The sequence below is a fragment of the Chenopodium quinoa genome, unplaced genomic scaffold (genome assembly GCF_001683475.1).
Source record: "Chenopodium quinoa cultivar QQ74 unplaced genomic scaffold, ASM168347v1, whole genome shotgun sequence".
In the NCBI taxonomy this organism is placed as follows: domain Eukaryota; kingdom Viridiplantae; phylum Streptophyta; class Magnoliopsida; order Caryophyllales; family Amaranthaceae; genus Chenopodium; species Chenopodium quinoa.
The window spans coordinates 1,936,231-1,954,583 of record NW_018743510.1 but is presented as its reverse complement, the minus strand read 5'-3'; the positions used below and the strand labels follow the sequence as shown (position 1 = coordinate 1,954,583).

At 37.2% G+C, this 18,353-nt stretch overlaps 1 protein-coding gene across 1 annotated transcript; it reads left to right on the top strand.

Annotated features, from left to right (window-relative positions):
- Window positions 1-16,686: 16,686 nt before the first annotated feature.
- On the top strand, window positions 16,687-17,508 carry LOC110739697. The gene has a single exon (XM_021920155.1). The coding sequence runs from the start codon at window positions 17,175-17,177 to the stop codon at window positions 17,382-17,384; it is 210 nt and encodes a 69-aa protein (XP_021775847.1). The 5' UTR covers window positions 16,687-17,174; the 3' UTR covers window positions 17,385-17,508.
- The last annotated feature ends 845 nt before the right edge of the window (window positions 17,509-18,353 follow it).

Genomic DNA, 18,353 nt, shown 5'->3' with positions numbered 1-18,353 from the left:
AACCAATGTCTCCAAATGCTTAAGTCGCAGAGATGCTTATTCCCACTCTTCTTCTTCTTCTCAAAGGATTTTTATTTTCTCTCTCTTCCAATTTCGACAATTTTAGTGGGTTTGAATTTGTTTTGATTTTGGTTTATTTTCTTGCAGAATTGATGATTGTGGTAGTAATAGTTTACTTGATGATGAAATTCGGTCTAGTTTTTCCCTTTCAACTAGGCGGGATTTGATTCGGAGTTTAGGGTTTTGTTCTTATTATTATCTTTCTACCTATTTTCTAGGTTTGTAGTTGATTTTTATAGTGATTTTAATGTTTTTATTGTTGTTATACATCAATCAGTTGATTTTTTTTTTATTGAAGTATTTTTGCTTGGGATTTTGAAACTAGTTGCCTGGTTATAAATAAATTAGTTTACTAAGTTTCTGATTGTTAGATTTTAATTTTGTTTATCTTAGCTAGTTGTGGATGTACTAGGATACTCATTAATTGGCTTGTTGTGGTTTTAATCGGTTGTGGCATTATGATGATTTCAGACTTGATTTTTGCATTAATATGGACAAACCTTTTTCTTTTCTAAGTAACCTATGTTGGAGATTATTGTATCTTTGTTTGGAACATTTGGACATTTTGCTTCTTTGTTGTATAAATAGTGTAGTTATACTCTTTAATTTATTGTATGTGCTATTGATGGAATCTTTATTGTTTTGAGAATAATAGATAATTATGGATGTAATTGCAGGTTATAGTAGTTTAACTTGCTCCTTCTAAGCCTTTTGATTTCTCCACTAAAGCGACTTCTAATTGCTCTTGAGGTAACAATTCTTTTTAAAATAAAATATTGAGGTTTTATTGTTAAATCACTTGTCAATATATATAGCTTTTATCTATGATTCTTCTAATGTCAATTATTGAACAATTGGTTATTTGGTCACAATCCAAGTTTACATAAGTTATGTAAGATAATAACAAACGATTATGAGCTATTGGTTATGCATTTTATTGTGCATCAAATTATGTAAATTTTATTATCTTTTGAATTTCATGAAAATGGCTCAGGATCTTAATTTAGGTATTCATATAGTATGAGTTGAGTTTTAGGAGATTATAACATGGTTTGCAGTTTTTTGATATGTTGGTATTTTGAGTGATGGTTTAGTTGTTGTGGCTTGACATTTTTCAATTTAAACTATAATGGTTGATAAATTCAAATATCATATACTTATGAATAGATTTTTATTTTTGGTTGAAATGTGTATTTTATTAGAAATGAGTCATCGATGGATGTTTGGAAATCGCACCACTCCTGAATATGTGGCTGGGGTTGAGGAATTTTGTAGACATGCTGTTGAACACCAAATGAGACCGGGGCAGACACAATATTTTGCCCTTGTATTGATTGCAAAAATATGAAAAGGTGGTTTGATGTTGATGACGTCGAGCGACACTCAATGTCGGGGTTTCAAGGATGACTACCATGTGTGGTATTGGCATGGTGAGAAATTTATGGCTGAGAATGATGATGATTATGCAGAGAGTAGTGACCTTGATAGTTTTGGCAACGATGGAAAGGAATTAGATGATGACGATGATGAAGAAGAAATTCAAATGGACGAGATGATAGATGGTATGGGAGATCATATCAAAGGACGACCAGAAGTACTAGACAACTTGAATAAGGCGATTAAGACGCCTTTGTATCCAGGGTATACAAAGCACTCAAAGTTGTCTGGTGTGCTAACACTTTATAACCTCAAGGTGAGATATGCTTGGAGTGATACGAGCTTTACTTGTTGGAAATGTTAGGTGACATCCTCCCAGAAGGGAATGATATCTCTACATCTACTTATTATGCACAGAAGTTTATGTGTCCCTTCGGGTTAGATTACATTAAGATAGATGCATGCGCAAATAATAGTATACTCTATCGAAAGGAGTATGAGAATTTGGACGAGTGTCCAAAGTGTAAAACATCTCGCTTCAAGAGAAAGGAGTCATGTTCGAAAATGAAAGGCCCATCTGCAAAGGTTTTACGGAATTTACCTATAATACCAAGGTTTAGGCGTTTGTTTGCAACAAAGAAAGATGCCAAAAATTTAAGGTGGCATGATGACGGAAGGAAGAAGGATGGAAAACTCAGACATCCAGCGGATTCTCCGCAATGGAGAACCATTGACAAGACTTATCCACAATTTTCCAGGGATATTAGAAATCTGAGACTTTCGTTATGTACAAATGGAATAAACCCATATGGTACACTTAGTAGTCAATGGAGCACATGGCTTGTTCTATTGTCTATTTACAATCTCCCTCCTTGGTTGTGCATGAAATGCAATTACATGATGTTGTCGCTTCTAATTCCAGGGCTTAAGAAACTTGGAAATGACATAGATGTCTACTGGGATCCTCTTTTAGATGATTTGAAGTTGTTATGGAATGAGGGTGTTCAAATGTATGATGTACATACAAAGACAACCTTCACTTTATGTGCCATGATTTTCTGTACCATAAATGATTTTCCAGCATATGGCAACTTGTCGGGTTACAAGACGAAAGGAGAGAAAGCCTGCCCAATTTCTATAGATGAGATGGAACCTGAATGGCTAGATTACTAAAAAAAATGTGTTTAGACATTTTAGAAAACATCTCCCACGATTTCATCCTTCTCATAGGATGAAAAAGCAATTCAATGGGTGTACCGAGGAAATACAAGTCCCCATGCTATTGACTGGTCATCAGATTTATGAGAAGATAAAAAACATTGAAACCATATATGGAAGAGAAGATAATGCACAACAAACGAAGAAGGGTGTTTTTTGGAAGAATTTTTCAAAGTTCTGGGAGCTTCCGCACTGGAAGAGTTGTCCGTTCGACATTGTCTTGATGAGATGCACATTGAAAAAAAATGTTTGTGATGCTATTATTGGGACATTGTTGAACATCTTGGAAAGACAAAGGACTCTAAACAAGCAAGAAAAGATATGAAGGAAAAAAATGTCCGTCCTGAATTGTGGCTCGTGAATAAGGAAGGAAAGAAAAAAACATATTTGCCTCCAGCTTGCTATACATTGTCAAGGAAAGAAAAAATAATTTTTTGCGAATGTCTCTATAACATTAAGGTGCCTACAGGGTACTTTGCTAATGTTAAGAGACTTGTTTCGTTGAAAGACTTGAAATTAATTGGTATGAGATCTCATGATTGTCATGTGATGATGCAAGTCTTTTTGCCGATTGCTATTCGTGGGATTTTACCTAAGCATGTGAGACATGTCATTGTTGAGTTGTGTTATTTTTTTAATACAATTTGTAGCGAAGTGATTGACCCGGAAAAAACTAGATTCTTTGCAAAAAAAATAAAATTGTTGAAACTCTATGCAAGTTCGAGATGTATTTTCCACCATCCTTTTTTGATATAATGGTGCATTTGGTTCTAGAAATAAAGCTATGTGGTCCTGTGTGGATGCGGTGGATGTATCCTTATGAAGGGTTTATAGGGTTTATTGGAATAACCACCACACGAAGAGAAAGATGAAGTCTCAAAAGATGAGACTTACCCGGATTAAGGTAATGAAATCTATAGCATCATTCTTTTGTAACTTCAATATTTTGTATAAATGATTGAATCTACCTTGTCCTATGTGGTAACTATGGTTACTTGTCATTGTAGTATGCTCAACAAGTTGGAACTTCCGAGTGTGGGTATTATGTGATGAAGTACATGCATGAGATCGTGACATTATATAGCGGTGACAAAGATTTGTTAGAGGTAAAAAATATTGTCTAGGCATACATATATATATTTAATACTATAAGCTTTTAAGTTTTTATTTTACTAACTAAATTTGTTGTTTGCTCTCTTTGAATTTTGAAGGATCACATTCAAAGAGAAGAGCCATAATCTAACGAGGAATTGGACCAAGTTCGAGAACAATGGGCAAAGTATTTTAGGGATAAGTATTTTTTGGATGATGTCGCCGAATGATTTTGTGTGTAATCAACTACGTACTTATTTACTTATGCCTTTTTTTTTTTTGAAACATTACTTATGCCTTCTTTTAAATATCGAATGTGATTATTTTGGTTGATACACACACATATATTTGTATGTTGTGGTTAAATTGGGATTTTGAAATTAGAAAACTAGTTAATGTCCTCTTAATTGGTGCATTATTTGGATTACTTAATTATTTTGAAGATGTTGATTGGGTTGGTTGTATATAATGGTGAAGTTTTGGATTATTTATTTTCACCAATTTACAAGTTTATGATTATTTATGGCGGTTTGCTATAATTACAAACGAAATTATGGCAAAACTTTTATTAAATATTTGCCATATTGATTATTATTATTATTATTATTATTATTATTATTATTATTATTATTATTATATTATTATTATTATTATTATTATTATTATTATTATTATTATTATTATTTTATTATTATTGTTGTTGTTGTTGTTGTTCTGGGGTTTTTGTCCCTCGGGAGAGTTACGTCATCAAGATTGGATTTTGAGCGCCTGTACCTGCAAAACAACGGAGACTCCGGTTGGGTGGAGTTGCGCCTCCGACGATCAAGTTAGAAAGTGTATGGACAAAGTAAAAAGGTGCGAAAAAGGTAAATCTAGATCTTCTCGGATTCCGAGATCAGGTGTTTTCTCTAATGTGAGAGAATTGATTGTATTGTAATCATTGAACATGTCCCAAAATGGGGGAAATCTCCCTATATATAGGGTCGTTAGTAAATGTGCCCCTACCTAGGTCATTCTGACCTAGATTTGGAGGGCTGGGCCATTTTGCGGCTTTTCCTCGAAAAATTGGGCCCTGAAGGCCGTCTTTTTCCCTGTTGATTGGAGGTGCCACGTGTCAGTTGGGGATTGGTTCATTTAGAACCTCTCCTAGGGTGACACGTGTCACCTTCTGAATGGGCCACGTGACTTGGGTATTTTTACCCTAAACATTTGCCTCTCATAGGGGTGATGCGGCGTGCCATGTGGCGCCTGTGACACTTGCCACACAGGCATTAGTGAATGATTTTAACCGTTCACCTTCTGGGGAAATTACAGGGATGCCCCTGATTTTTACCCTTCTATAATAGGGTTTTACCCCCCTTCCCCCTCATCTTTGACCCTTCTGTAAAGTCTAGAGAGAGAAAGAGAAGTTTTTAGAGAGAGACTCTGATAACCTTCTATATTTTCTTTCACAAAATTTTCGTCTGCTATATCCATTTGACACAGCCGGTTACCATTAGAGACCTCTTTGTTCCAGCAATATTCATCAAGGTAACCGTCTCTCCCCCTCTCAGCTCTTTCAAGCTTTTTACCGTTTGTGTATATTGTATTGAATAAATGGATTCACCAACTACACACACGGCACAGCCTAGGACAGTTGTCAGCCGGTCTCCAGGTTTGGCTGAGTCTAGGACTGGGGGTGCCGTCTCTGGGTGTTTGGTCCACCCCTACTCTTCCCCGAATCTGACCGTCTCTGTGTCTGTGCAGGACAATATGGCTTGGATGATGCGGACAACACCAGACCCTAGATTATAAGTCAGACGGCGCATCTGACGCGCCGGCTGAGGAGGGACAAGACCATCCTCCGGGTGCACTCAGCACTCCGAGTGACAACATCTTGGAGGAATCTGACTAGATAGACGGCGAAGAGGCCGTTCAATCTAGCTCTGAGTCGAGCTCACTGCAGGCGGATGCCGACAATGAGAAAGACGAGTCGGCCTCGTGGTCGGATAGGGGCAACCCTCTTGAGATCCATATGTTTACTAGGGATAGGGCTGCCCTAGAGACGGGCTTTCAAGCCTTTGTAGATAGACGTCCCGTAGGGGACGACTGGGAGATAATTGTGCTGCCTGCAGAGGCCACAGTCTCTTGGGAGGATGACATTGACCATGCCGATAACTATTTCGGCTGCTAAGAGGCGGCATTCAATGCCGGCCTCCGGTTCCCCCTCCCTAAAGGAATAAAAGCCATATTAAGGGGCTATGACTTAGGCATATGGCAGTTCACCCCTAATTCGTGGGTGAACATCCTTAGTTATATTGCCGCCTGTGAGCTGCAAAACATAGAGCCCGGTTGGGAGGCATTTGCTCACATGCATTATCTAAGCCGTGCCCCAGGCGGCTTTAGAGCGTGGTATACGTTAACCACACATCCGGAGTATTTGGTGACGCTTGACAAGCCATCTAAATGGAGCAACTAGAAGAGCAAGTTCTATATGGTCTCCTTTCCCAACAGACGTCAAAATCATTTACTCCGCCGGTATAACAAAAAACCGGATCTATTGGGGAAGAAGTGCACCTTGCCGCTTGTCCTTGACAAGGGTTGGTGTCAGATAATAGAGTAGGATTTTTTTAAGACAGCCACCATGCCCTTGGATGATGGCACGGAAATAATCGTACCTAGAAATTGGGTACCCCATCTGGACTTGCTTAAGGATGCAGCGTTTTCTCCCTGTGGCCTAAGTACCATGTTTGAGAAACGTACATTGGCCACCTAACTGGCACCTTAATGTCGCTTCTATTGTTTTGTGTAAATTATTTGCAAGTTGTCTAACTAGCCAGTGTTTTTGCAGAAAAAGCTCTTACAATGGTTGATGCTGAAAAGATGCCCGCCAGGTCTGCAGCCTAGGTTAGGAAGGCTCGGCTTGAAAAGAAAAGGCCCAGCTGGCGGCCAAAAAATGATGGGGTAAGCTCCGCCTGCCCCTTTTCTCTTGCATATATATTTTTATGATTCTAGGACGGCATATCACCGGCTGTAATCCATGTGTTTTGCTTTCAAGGTGGGAGCAAGAACATCCCAAAATCCATCACCAAAATGCTCAAACGGAAGCCTAAGGAGTCTACTGAAGGCTTCCCAAAAGCAAGGAAAGCACATCAAACCCAGATAGCATCTTCCTCGCCGTCTCGGGATGACCGACCCACTTCCGCAGGCAAGAGCCTTAAGGATCTTGGCCTGAGCCTAGATGTGGTCGGCAAAGAACCGGACGTCCCTATGGCGCCGAAGAGTGGCATGCCACTCGATGCTGCAACTAGTTCTACAGTGGCTGGGGGTGAGCAGACCCTTTAGCACGAACCTCAAGGTATGATTGCCTTTGAACCCCCATGGCCGTTTGGGTCTACACGAGTCAAAACTCATTCTTCTCAGTCAGAAGTTTCGCCCTGCAACTGGTACACTAAAGGTGCCGATTATGCTGCTATCTTACAACCCCCTTCTTATGGTGCAGATGCCTCCCCTAGGAGACCGAATTTCAAGCAGTATTCCAAACGATGTTGAGAACTATCACCTGCTCTGAAAAGGAGTTAATTCCTGGGCTGCATCAGGTTAACCTGGAACGCATCAACGCCTTATTGGCTGAGGTAATTTTTTTTTTCTTGGATGCCGGCTAATTTATTTCTTTGTCGCCTATACCTTTACAGGAAATGCTTAGAGTAGACGGGCTCAAGACTCCGTTTAATAAAAAGCAAGAGGAGGTAAGAGCCACCAATAAACGGGCGACTGAGGCCCTTTACTCTGCTCAATATCAAACTACATTGAATGATATTAAGACTAAAGCCAAGGAGATGAAATAGGAGGAGATCATCAAGGAGCTGACGGTTACCCTTGAGACGGCCAACAAGAAGATGTCTGACCTCGAGCTCGAGCTTAAGAATGCTTAGTCGGACCTCAAAGCTTTGGAGGCAGCCGACAAAGAAAAATATCGGGCTCCGAGCAGATGTTGGCCAGCTCAAGGATAAGTTAGCCGGAATGCGAAGCGAGTACAAGGCTGAGCTTGAGGCGGAGCAAGAGCGGCTGGTGGAGAAGAATGAAAAAGATTGCAAGGAACGCATGAGGATAGCGTGGAACCTCATCCATCCGGACTTTGACTAGGACTACTTCGGTATGAGGTTCAAGTATGCCACTCAGGTGTACGATTCCCAGAGCCTAGGTCTGCTAGAGTCGGCTCCGCTTAATGAATGGGCTGGCATTGTGCCGTCTGATGAGGAGCAGGAGGAGGATGAGCTCATTGAGAATCAGGAAGACCAGATGCCGGCTGGCCCTAACAAAGGTCATCCAGGACAAACTGAAGATGAGCTTCTCCCCGGCCAAGACCAATCGGTGCCCCCACCTCAATAGAATCAGCAGAGCTAAGAATTTCTCTTTCGGTCTTGAGCCGTCTGTATTTCTGGCCTGCGAGCTGAGTATTTGAATGTATTTCCAACAATTTTTATTTTTCCAGGATGTGGATCCGGTATGACAGTCTTTCCCTCCTAGCCTTTTTATGTCGGGAGCTTTTAATGAAATAGCCGGCTGAGTCGGTTTTGACAAATTCTTTGCAAAAAATTTTTATGCTATATTTTTTTGCTATATATATATATATGCTTGCAACTTTAGCCAACTTATTAATTGCATACGACACTTAATGAACCGGCTGTTTCTTGCCCCTAGACGGTCGCGTGGTTGGTTTCAAAGTAGATTGATTGACCGGGGGACTTTGATACTTTAGAGAGTATGAGGGGTTCCTTGGTCAATCAATTACTACCGTGATTGCCCTAAACCAAGTACAAAACCGTTCATCATACAGGCGGATTAAAATTGAACACCCAAACGGTTCTCGAAGTTGCTAGGGTCAACACTCTTTTGCCGTTTGGGTCATCTTTCGAGTTTGGACTATTTTCCATAGATATACTCAAGTGTCCTTTTGCCCCATTGGGAGGACTTTTTGAGTTACGCAATTATTATGGGATTTTAATCTAAGTTGGAATGACGGACGGTTACTAGTTGGAGTCAACGAGACATGCGGTTTTATTACGCCATTTAGGTTCCATTTTAGATTATTCAGGTAAAACGACTGTGAATTAGCCCTTATTGGGTCAATCAGTCTTTTCCGCTTGTGTTTGAGTTTATAGAGCAATGTGCCACCCCAATGGGAGACGCTCTCTGTGACGAAATCACCCGGATGGGCGTTGCCGGATGTCTTTCTCTTGTTAGAGCAGATGGGTAAATGTTTAGTAGCAGACGGCCATTGGCCGTATTAAATCGTTCCGAACGAGCAATGTTTAGCTGCTAAGTTTTGGACTTAGCTTATATCTTTAAATTTGGCCGTCTATATTGCCCCTGAGCAATAACAGGAGTCTTAATGGTGTAAGCACCCAAAATGAGTTCTTTTATCTAAATGAAATAATAGCCGGCTACCGGTTGTTTTTGAACAGGCAGTAAACTTTAGGTACCTAGGTCTCATATTAGATTATTCAAGTCAAACAACTACGAGCTTGTCTTTATCTAGACAATTGGTTGGGCCATTCATTTTTTGAGTTTATAGAGCAATGTGCCAACCAAATGGGAGATGCACTCTGCGACAAAATCACTCGAATGGGCGTCGCCGGATGTCGTACTCATGTTGGAGCAGACGGTTGGTTTAGATTTGGTCGTCTGCACATTGTACAGGCGGTGTTCCCATTGGGAGAAAAATCTAACAAAGCATAAATAGTTAAGATTGAAAACAAAAGGCAATTTTTCATTGATAGGCTTTTCATTTACAAAAGTTTACAAGTCTCAGAAGTAGTACTTTTTGAGGTTGTCTACATTCCAAGTTCTGGCTAGCTTCCTGCCGTCTGGAGTTTCTAGGCAGTAGGTGCTGCCTCTTACTTCTTCATAGATCCGGTAGGGGCCTTCCCAATTGGGTGTCAGCTTGCCTTGCTCATTGGCCCTACCGATTGCCTCCATTTTTCATAACACAAAGTCCCCCACTTTCAGGGGCCATTTGTGCACTCTTTTGTTGTAGGCTCTTGTCATTCTCAGACGGTATATCTCACGACGTAAGGTGGCATTGCCCCTACGCTCTGGAAGTGAGTCCAATGCTAGCCGCATGGCCTCCCAATTTGCATCTTCATCATATAGCATGACTCGAAGAGTCAGCTCATATTGTTCAATGGGCAAGACGACTTCACCATGAGAAATGGGATTTCGCGGTTGCCCCTTTTGCTGTTGTTCTGATGGCCCATAGGAGATGAGTTAACTCTTCTGCCCATAGACCGCCAGACCTTTCAATCTTCTTTTTTATGCCGTATGAGATTAGCTTGTGAAGGCTTCAACTAAAAAATGTTTCATAAATATAAGCACATGAGTTAATTCAATGTTTAACCAAACAATTTCTATCCAAGAGTTCTCTAAACATGAAACTAAGTTCTTTCATTTTGGTACCTAAGCATGATACTACTTACAATGAAGTAGACATGTACGTATGTACCTCGTGTAAACAATCCTTTGTGCCACTTTTAATCACAAGTCTCCTAGGGAATAATCTCTGGTTTTTTTTTTTTTTTTTTTTTTTTTTTAAACTGCAGAATGCATTTAATTAAAAACAGGTAAGCAAATACAACATAAGGCAACCTAAACTATTAAGGCTAATTAGAGCCCTTAATAAGTTACAAATCATCTTAAAAACGAAATAAAAATAACTATGAAGGTAGTAGATTCTTTTCCAGTTGGCCCTCGATTGTTGAAGTAACCTTGAATACAATGTAGAGATAGCGTGCCACCACTTTTGGCAGTGATTTTCGAATTGCATATGGACTTGAAGTTGGGGCCAAAAATACAAAGGGTATCCCTTGAAACCATGTGAAACTTTAACGAGGAAGACGAAAGCAGAAGAGTGGTAATCTCACGGTCTGGCTCGAAAGAACTTCTGGGCAAATCAGATTGCTCACAAGCAACAGAAGTCACTATGACTTGGTTAGCATGCTATTAACCCCTAGAATTTTCATTTGGGGAACAGAGCTCAGATTTGATTTTTTGAAAGCAAAGAAGATAGGTCTCAATGCTAGCATAAATTGAGAAATAACATAAGTCAATCTCGAATACCACCGATTTACAGAATCGGTACGAACAACCAAGACCCACGAAAGCCACACCTTCCAACTATGCATAACTCCTTTCATCACCCTAACACTTATAATACTCCCCCTAAAAAGAGTATTCAAACACAAGGCAAGACCACTAACACCCACCCAAATAGTTTCTTCAAACCTCCAAATTGGAAATATCCATACAATACATCCAAAAGAAATCCCATAAAAGGAAAACCACATAAAGCTAAACTCACAATCAACAAAACTCAAAAGGGAAACCACCAACCATAAGGAAGAAACACACCCAAACCACCCACAACAAAGTTTGAGAAATTAACATTAAAAGACAACTAAAGTACTCCATAAACAAAATCCCAACCAACAGGATAACCAAAACCAGAGAAGCGATAAGAGGAACAGGGGTGGAATCCACTTACTGTGGTGCGAACCCGTAGACGGTGGTGAAGGCACACTTAAACTTAAAGCCTTTAATATCAAAATCGAAAACCCTAACCTTATCTTCACCTTTACCGGCCACTGGACGGCGGCGATAAGGCTAGCTATTGATATGACCATCACCGAAAACCTCTTAATTTCATATCTAGATGAGATAAACAACTAGAAGACTAAAGCAATCTCCCTAAACAGGAAACCCTAACCCTAACTTTACCCTAGAAACCACTAGGTCGTGCGTAGCTTGAGAGCTAGCTTTGGTTAAAAGATCATAAGAGCTTCTTCAATCTATATTTGAAACAAAACTCTACTAAAAAGCTTTGATTAATCCACCCTAAAACAACAGTAACAGATTCTTGATAAGAAACAAGAAGAAAACTAAGTAAAAGGATGCTCGCCGATAACCGAGGATGAGCAGCTATGCTCAGGCCACTGGCGGCAGAGAGGAGGAAAGGAAAAGGGTTTTTATTTAGAGAGAGGAGAGATCATTCAACTTTAGAGAGAGATATAATTCGACTTGATGTGTAAAAAAAACTCCTATGGAATAATCACCTCCTAGAAAACAACCAAAAATCATAAACTAATACCCAAACTAATTATCAGCAATATAATTTGGTTTAAAACTCCTAAGAACTTTCTTAAAAACATGTTTTTATGCTTAATTATTGATTAGAAATTTAATAGGAACAAAAGCCCCAATTTAATTGCTTACAAGAACCCTAAAATCCCACTTTCAATAAATTAAAACCCTAGGCTTTATAATTGCAAAATGTGAAAATTAAAACTAACATTATAATATGAAATTACAAGTTTTAAAGCACCAAAATATAGTTTTGATACTAAATAATTCAAACAATAAAATGAAACACAAAACAATTTAATTAAGTATTAAGCAAAATAAAAAGAAAACAAAGGAAGAGGAAGAAGAGTGGGCCACGGTTGGGCCGCTGGTTGGTCGCCGGAGCTCGGTGACCCAGAGGTGGCAGGTGGTGGTAGCAAGCATAGGGGGTGTAGTTCTCACGTAAGAAAGGAAAAAAAAAGGAAGAAAGAAAAGAAAAAGGAAAAAAAAGAAAATAAAGGATAAGAAAAGAAATAAAAATAAAGGAGAAGGAAAAATAAAACTAACCTTTTATGTGGGGAAAAATTTGGGAATTAGTGGAGTATTTATAGGAGGAAAATTGTAGGGTAGGAAAAGTTAGATTGGGCCTCATGAATATAAAAATGATGGGCCTCTTAATTAATAAAATTGGATTGGATTTATATTTTGATGGTTATGAATTGTAGAATGTAGATACATAAAATTATTTTTACCAAAAAAAATTTTCACCCAAAAAAATAGTTTGAAACTTCTAAAAATAAATTCTAGAGAAATACAAATAAATTTATAAATAAAATAACATTTCATTTATAAAATATTTTAAAAATACGGGGGATTACATCAACTTTTTATAATTTATACTTATTGATAATTAAAGATATCATTAGTCAAATTTGTGCTTTGACAAGTGGGACAGTTAACTTGGGACACTTAAATAATTGACATGAATTGTTTTGTTGATTTTTACTCTATGGTTCTATTTTTTATTTTATCTTTATTATAATTGAGATTTATTGTATCTTTGTATCAGTAGTATGTTATAAAAAAAATTGTTGTAAAAATTTGACTAATAATATAATTATAATTTATTTAATAGTGAAATTATAATTTTCTATTATTTAATTAAAAACCTTTAGAAACTCAACAAATAATTTACCGAAACACTCCTACTAAAAATTTAAACATTCACAGCTAACAACTATGTGTACAACTAACAACTAGGTGTATAACTAACAACTACTATGACAGCTAACAGCTACCTACACAACTACTTTTGTCAAACACGCTCTGTATTTTATATTATAAAATTTTCCATTTTATCTTATTCTATAAATTTCCCAAAATTTGTGCAACACTTAGTGTTGCGATTATTACGAAATGGAGGAAGTATTTAATAACACTAAAAAGATTAGTATCAAAATAATTTTACAGACTGAATAAACAAAAACTGTGTATACAATTTATTGTTGAGAAATAGGTGGTGTAAAATTTTATTAATGTGAAACAAATTTCAATACCATAATAAGAACTAGATTGCAACAAAGAACACAAACATTTACGTGGTTCGGTCAATTAGACCTATTTTATTGGATGAGATTCGTGTATAATAGAGCAAATAGGAGAAATATACAAGGAGTCATAATTATTTAATGGGTTAAAGGTGTAATCCAATTGATCACATAACGGGTCCTTTTATAACATTAGAAAACCATGATAAACCTTATATTGCTCTTCCAATATAATTCTAGTAATCGTCATATTGAGAAAATTGATTTTAGAAAACATTCCAAGAGGTACTACACGCCACTAGGCGAAATCATGTAATCCGCACCAGTTCAAACCCCCCATTTCGCACCGGTTTTTAACCGGTCTTGATTTGGGGGGTGCTAAAACCCCATACATTTCGCACCGGTTCAAAACCGGTGCGAAATCAGACTTTTTGCACCGATTCTGGGTGAGAACCGATGCGAAAAACCTCACTTTTCGTACTGGTTCTTGCTTTGAACCGGTGCCAAAAGTCCCAAAATAATTTTAGAAAAAAACTTTTAGCACCAGTTCTGTTCCAAAATCGGTGCCAAAAGTGCCCCAAAAAAATAAAAAAATAAATTTTTTTTTTTGCATTTTTTTTCACTTAAATTGATATATAAACACTAACATATATATAAAGTTACATATTTTCATTATAAAAGGCTGTAATATTACAATTTTCGTTAAAAAATAAATAACATACAATGTTACATAAGCACAAACAATATGGACATGCAAAAGGCTCTCAGGCAGACTAAGCTGGCATTAGAAGCATTGCGATCATAGCATTAGTCGAGTGCAGTGACCTTTACTCCTGAAAAAGCAAAATCACCAATACAACTTTCATAAAAGTTTAAGCTGACCAAGAAGACAGTTATATTGCTGAAAAACTCACATCTACATCAGACATGAAGAAAAACTTTCCAAAGCTACAATATCCGATGTACACATGTAAGATGTCACTGAACTTCTGCCTCATAATATGAATTAAATTCAGAACTTGAGATGTCGATGTACAGTTGCTCACAAGAGAGCAAAAAGGAGAATGAATCCCAGAAGTCAGAACAAACCAATGAATCCCAAAAGTCAAAACATACCAGAAGTCAGAACAGCCTGAAAACGAGTAATTAACTAAGTAAACATCAAAGAGGGATGAAAGCTGGAGCAAGATGATGCAAAGGGAGAAAATAAATTTCAAGATCAGATGGCTATTCTCATGCATTACCAAGATGTCATCAAAACAGATGTTATAGCAAGGCACATTTCCCAGGCAAATAAAACGAATAAGAAACTCGTGTATCAGAACCTTGAGGTGGTTGTAATGCCTAAGTAAAAAATGAGGCTAATAATAGGCAGAAGTAATGCCGGTATGGCCATATCAATTAAATGAAGCAGAAACTGCTCTAATTTCTCTTTAGTCACATATTAGGCAAGAGATGAGGATTAACACCCATGCTAAAATTAAAGAACCCAACCCAAAGTGAGTTAAGTGAACTGAATCATAATTTAATCAGCACTGAAAAACTAGCATAGCGTAGCCTAAACCTGATCCGACAAGACACAATTTACACACCTAATTCGACATCTTTAGCAGGGAGTGTCAATGCCTTCAGTTTTTATCATCTCTAGTTCACTTTATTGGTACCTATTAACCCATATGCATCATAAGAAAATAGGTTGTTGGAAATATATGAGGTACATTTTTAAAAGGTTGAGGCAGACTCACATTAAAACAACCTTCACTCGACTAAGCACCTGTGTGCCCCTTTTAAAAGGTTGAGGCAGACTCACAGTACAAAAGACTTCACCTCGATGTAGCACTAGCGTGCCACTTTTTGGCATTGGTGTGATGCTCCAACATTCATCATGGCACGGACGTGCAATGTCACTTTGGGACACGAGGCGCACCTCTTTGAAAACGAGTAGGCAGAAACTTCATTATGCGAATTTTCTGATGAGGTGCATAGACGTGCCTCTCAATGCCGTGGGCATGTCTCCTTGTGGACACCTAAATGTGCACGTGATTGCTCGATTACGAGTCATATATAACATTTTTTTTGAACAAATATCTAACATTTATATTTTCTCTCTTTAGGCTATTATTGTCACTTTTCCCTTTCATTAAACCACACACTATCACATTAACTAATTTCGTATATCGAAATCAACAATCGTACTTATTATATCTTAATACTCTTTTATGTTCAGTTCAACTTATTTTAAAATTAATCAAATTACATAATATCAGATCTTATCCTAATTTTTATTTGCGTTAATTTATTGTTGAACATCATTATTTTCTTAATATTAAAAATTATAAAAATTTCATATTTAGAAAGTACATATTAATACAAATATTTTTTTATTTATTTATTTTTTTAATGGAATAGGATGAGGTGATTTCATTAAATAATATTAGTCATTCGGCACTTACAATCATCCCTTAAGAGATCTAAATTCTCAATACAAGTATTTAACACATCTAAACTAATGGCATCGCTTCTGAACTGCCCCTGAATAATTTTAGATGTCTTTGCATCGTTCTTGACGAAGCTCCATTGATGTATAGTCGCGAAAGTGATAAAACTTGATTGGTCATCAAGATCAACAAATTTGCAAGACGAATCTTTTAAATCTGCACCCCTAAACCAACAGACCCGCAATTCCACAAATTTGCAAGACGAATTTTCCAAACTTGTATCCCCGTACACAAGAAAATCAAACAAACGAACAATACTGACAATCCCACCACTGGGGAATTGACTAAAACCTACATAGAGGGACTGACTATAATCACCATATTGTTGGTGATCTTTATTGGCGAAAAACATTAAATTAAAGAAGAATTTGGGGCTTACCATTACTAAAATTCGATAGCCCCTAAGTTTCACTATGGTGGCTAGGTTTAAGAGAGGGAAAAGAGATAACGGAAATATTAATACAAATCTAATAACATCTCAGTTGATGATTTTTTATTTTACGAACTACAGTGTTGTACAAATTAAGTCAAAGTCAAAGTTTGGTCAAATTTTTAGAACGGAGGGAGTACAATTGTTGATTAAATAAAAAACTTAAAAAAAAAAAAAGCTTCATATGTGGCTAGTCATACCGTGTGGTTGGGGTTACTTATTTTGGGGTAATCCCCGACCGATCGAGTAACCCCCGATTGATCGAGTAACCCTTAACTGATCGAGTAACTCCTAACCGATCGAGTAACCCCTGACCAAGTAAGCTCTTACCAAGTAACCTATTGCCGAGTAACCCTTGACTGATCAAGTAAGCCCTGACCGATCGAGTAACCCCTAAATAAATAATTCTTAACCGATCGAGTAATCCTTAAATAAGTAACTCCGGCCACACGATGTGGCCTATTAGGCTACATAAAGAACGCCTTTTTGGGGAAAAAAAAAACACAAAACACAAAACGAAAAACCACAAACCCCCACAAACGATGATCTTAACCTTACACGTGCTCCGAAATATACCATTGATTGACTCATCTTATGACTTACACTTCCCTTTCCTTCCTCACATATCCTTGTCACTCTCTCCTCTCCATTTATTTTTATTTCCTTTATTTTTATTTGTACATATCATATGTGTCCTACGGGACACTCTTTAAATAACACATCGTGAAGACCCTAACTTCCCACTTTACTTCAAATCAAAACAAAACCGGAAGTTTCTCAAAATATACTCTCAAATACAAATACAAACACAAACACAAAGAAGAAAAAAACAGTTTCTCCAAAAACAAACTAAGGATGGCAGATTGGGGACCGGTGGTTATAGCGGTGGTGTTATTCGTTCTTCTTACACCAGGCTTACTCTTTCAAATACCCGGCCGCGGCCGTGTCATTGAGTTTGGTAATATGCAAACCAGTGGCGCCGCCATCGTCGTACACGGGATCATTTACTTTGGTCTGATTACCATCTTCCTTATTGCTATTGGTGTTCACATCTACGCTGGTTAGCTTTACTTTACTTTTTGTTGTTAGGTTTTGTGGGATTACTTGGTTTGATTTCATGTAAAGCGGATTTGATTCCACTGAATATTCAAAAAAATAAATAAAAAGAAGTATTATTATTATTGGTACCTTTGAAAGATTTAAATGTATTGTTATTATGCTTTTGGATCTAGAAAGTTGCTTTTGTGTTTTCTAGTTTTTTTGTTTTATTATCGTATTTTATTGGTATGATTCTAGGTAATTATTGTGGTTTTTTTAATTGGTTTTTGACATTGAAGGGATTTGATATTAGAGAGAAATTGGGGGTATTTTTTGATTATTTTAACGGATTTTCCGAGCATTTGGTTAGTTTGTTAACTTGTTATTATAATGAATCTAATTTTGTTTGTGAAAATGGGAAGCGTTAAATTGGTACTCCCGTTCCACAATGATTATCCTGTATGAAATCTTTGACTTTTAAAAAATAATAGAGAATCTTCTAAATTTCTCTCAATCTATAAGAGTAAATATAGTCACGTGGGATCTAATTTTATTCGTCTTGATGAGTAGATTATTAATATCTAACTTTTATAATTTTTTCTACTGTGAGATTAAAGATATTTGCGGTTAAGGACGGATAAAAACTTATATCAATTTACATAAATAGGAACATCATTAAGAAAAAGAGGGAGTACTATTATTGAAATAGTCAAACTATAAAGCTTATTGACTGTACATCTTAGAAAATGGTTAAAGTTGTAATCAATTTGGAATAAGCAATAACACTATTCTTGTGTGATTTTTCTAAGAAAAGAAAACTTAAGCTTAATTCTGTGAATTGAACTTGTCTATAATTTTCTAAAAATAAAAAAATGTCTATAATTTATACACAAATACAGAGTAAACATTAAATCATTTATAACGATGAATTATTATGTAAGGATGTGATAATAACAAAGTATCAATGAATCTTAAGTTCTTCACCCGATATTATAC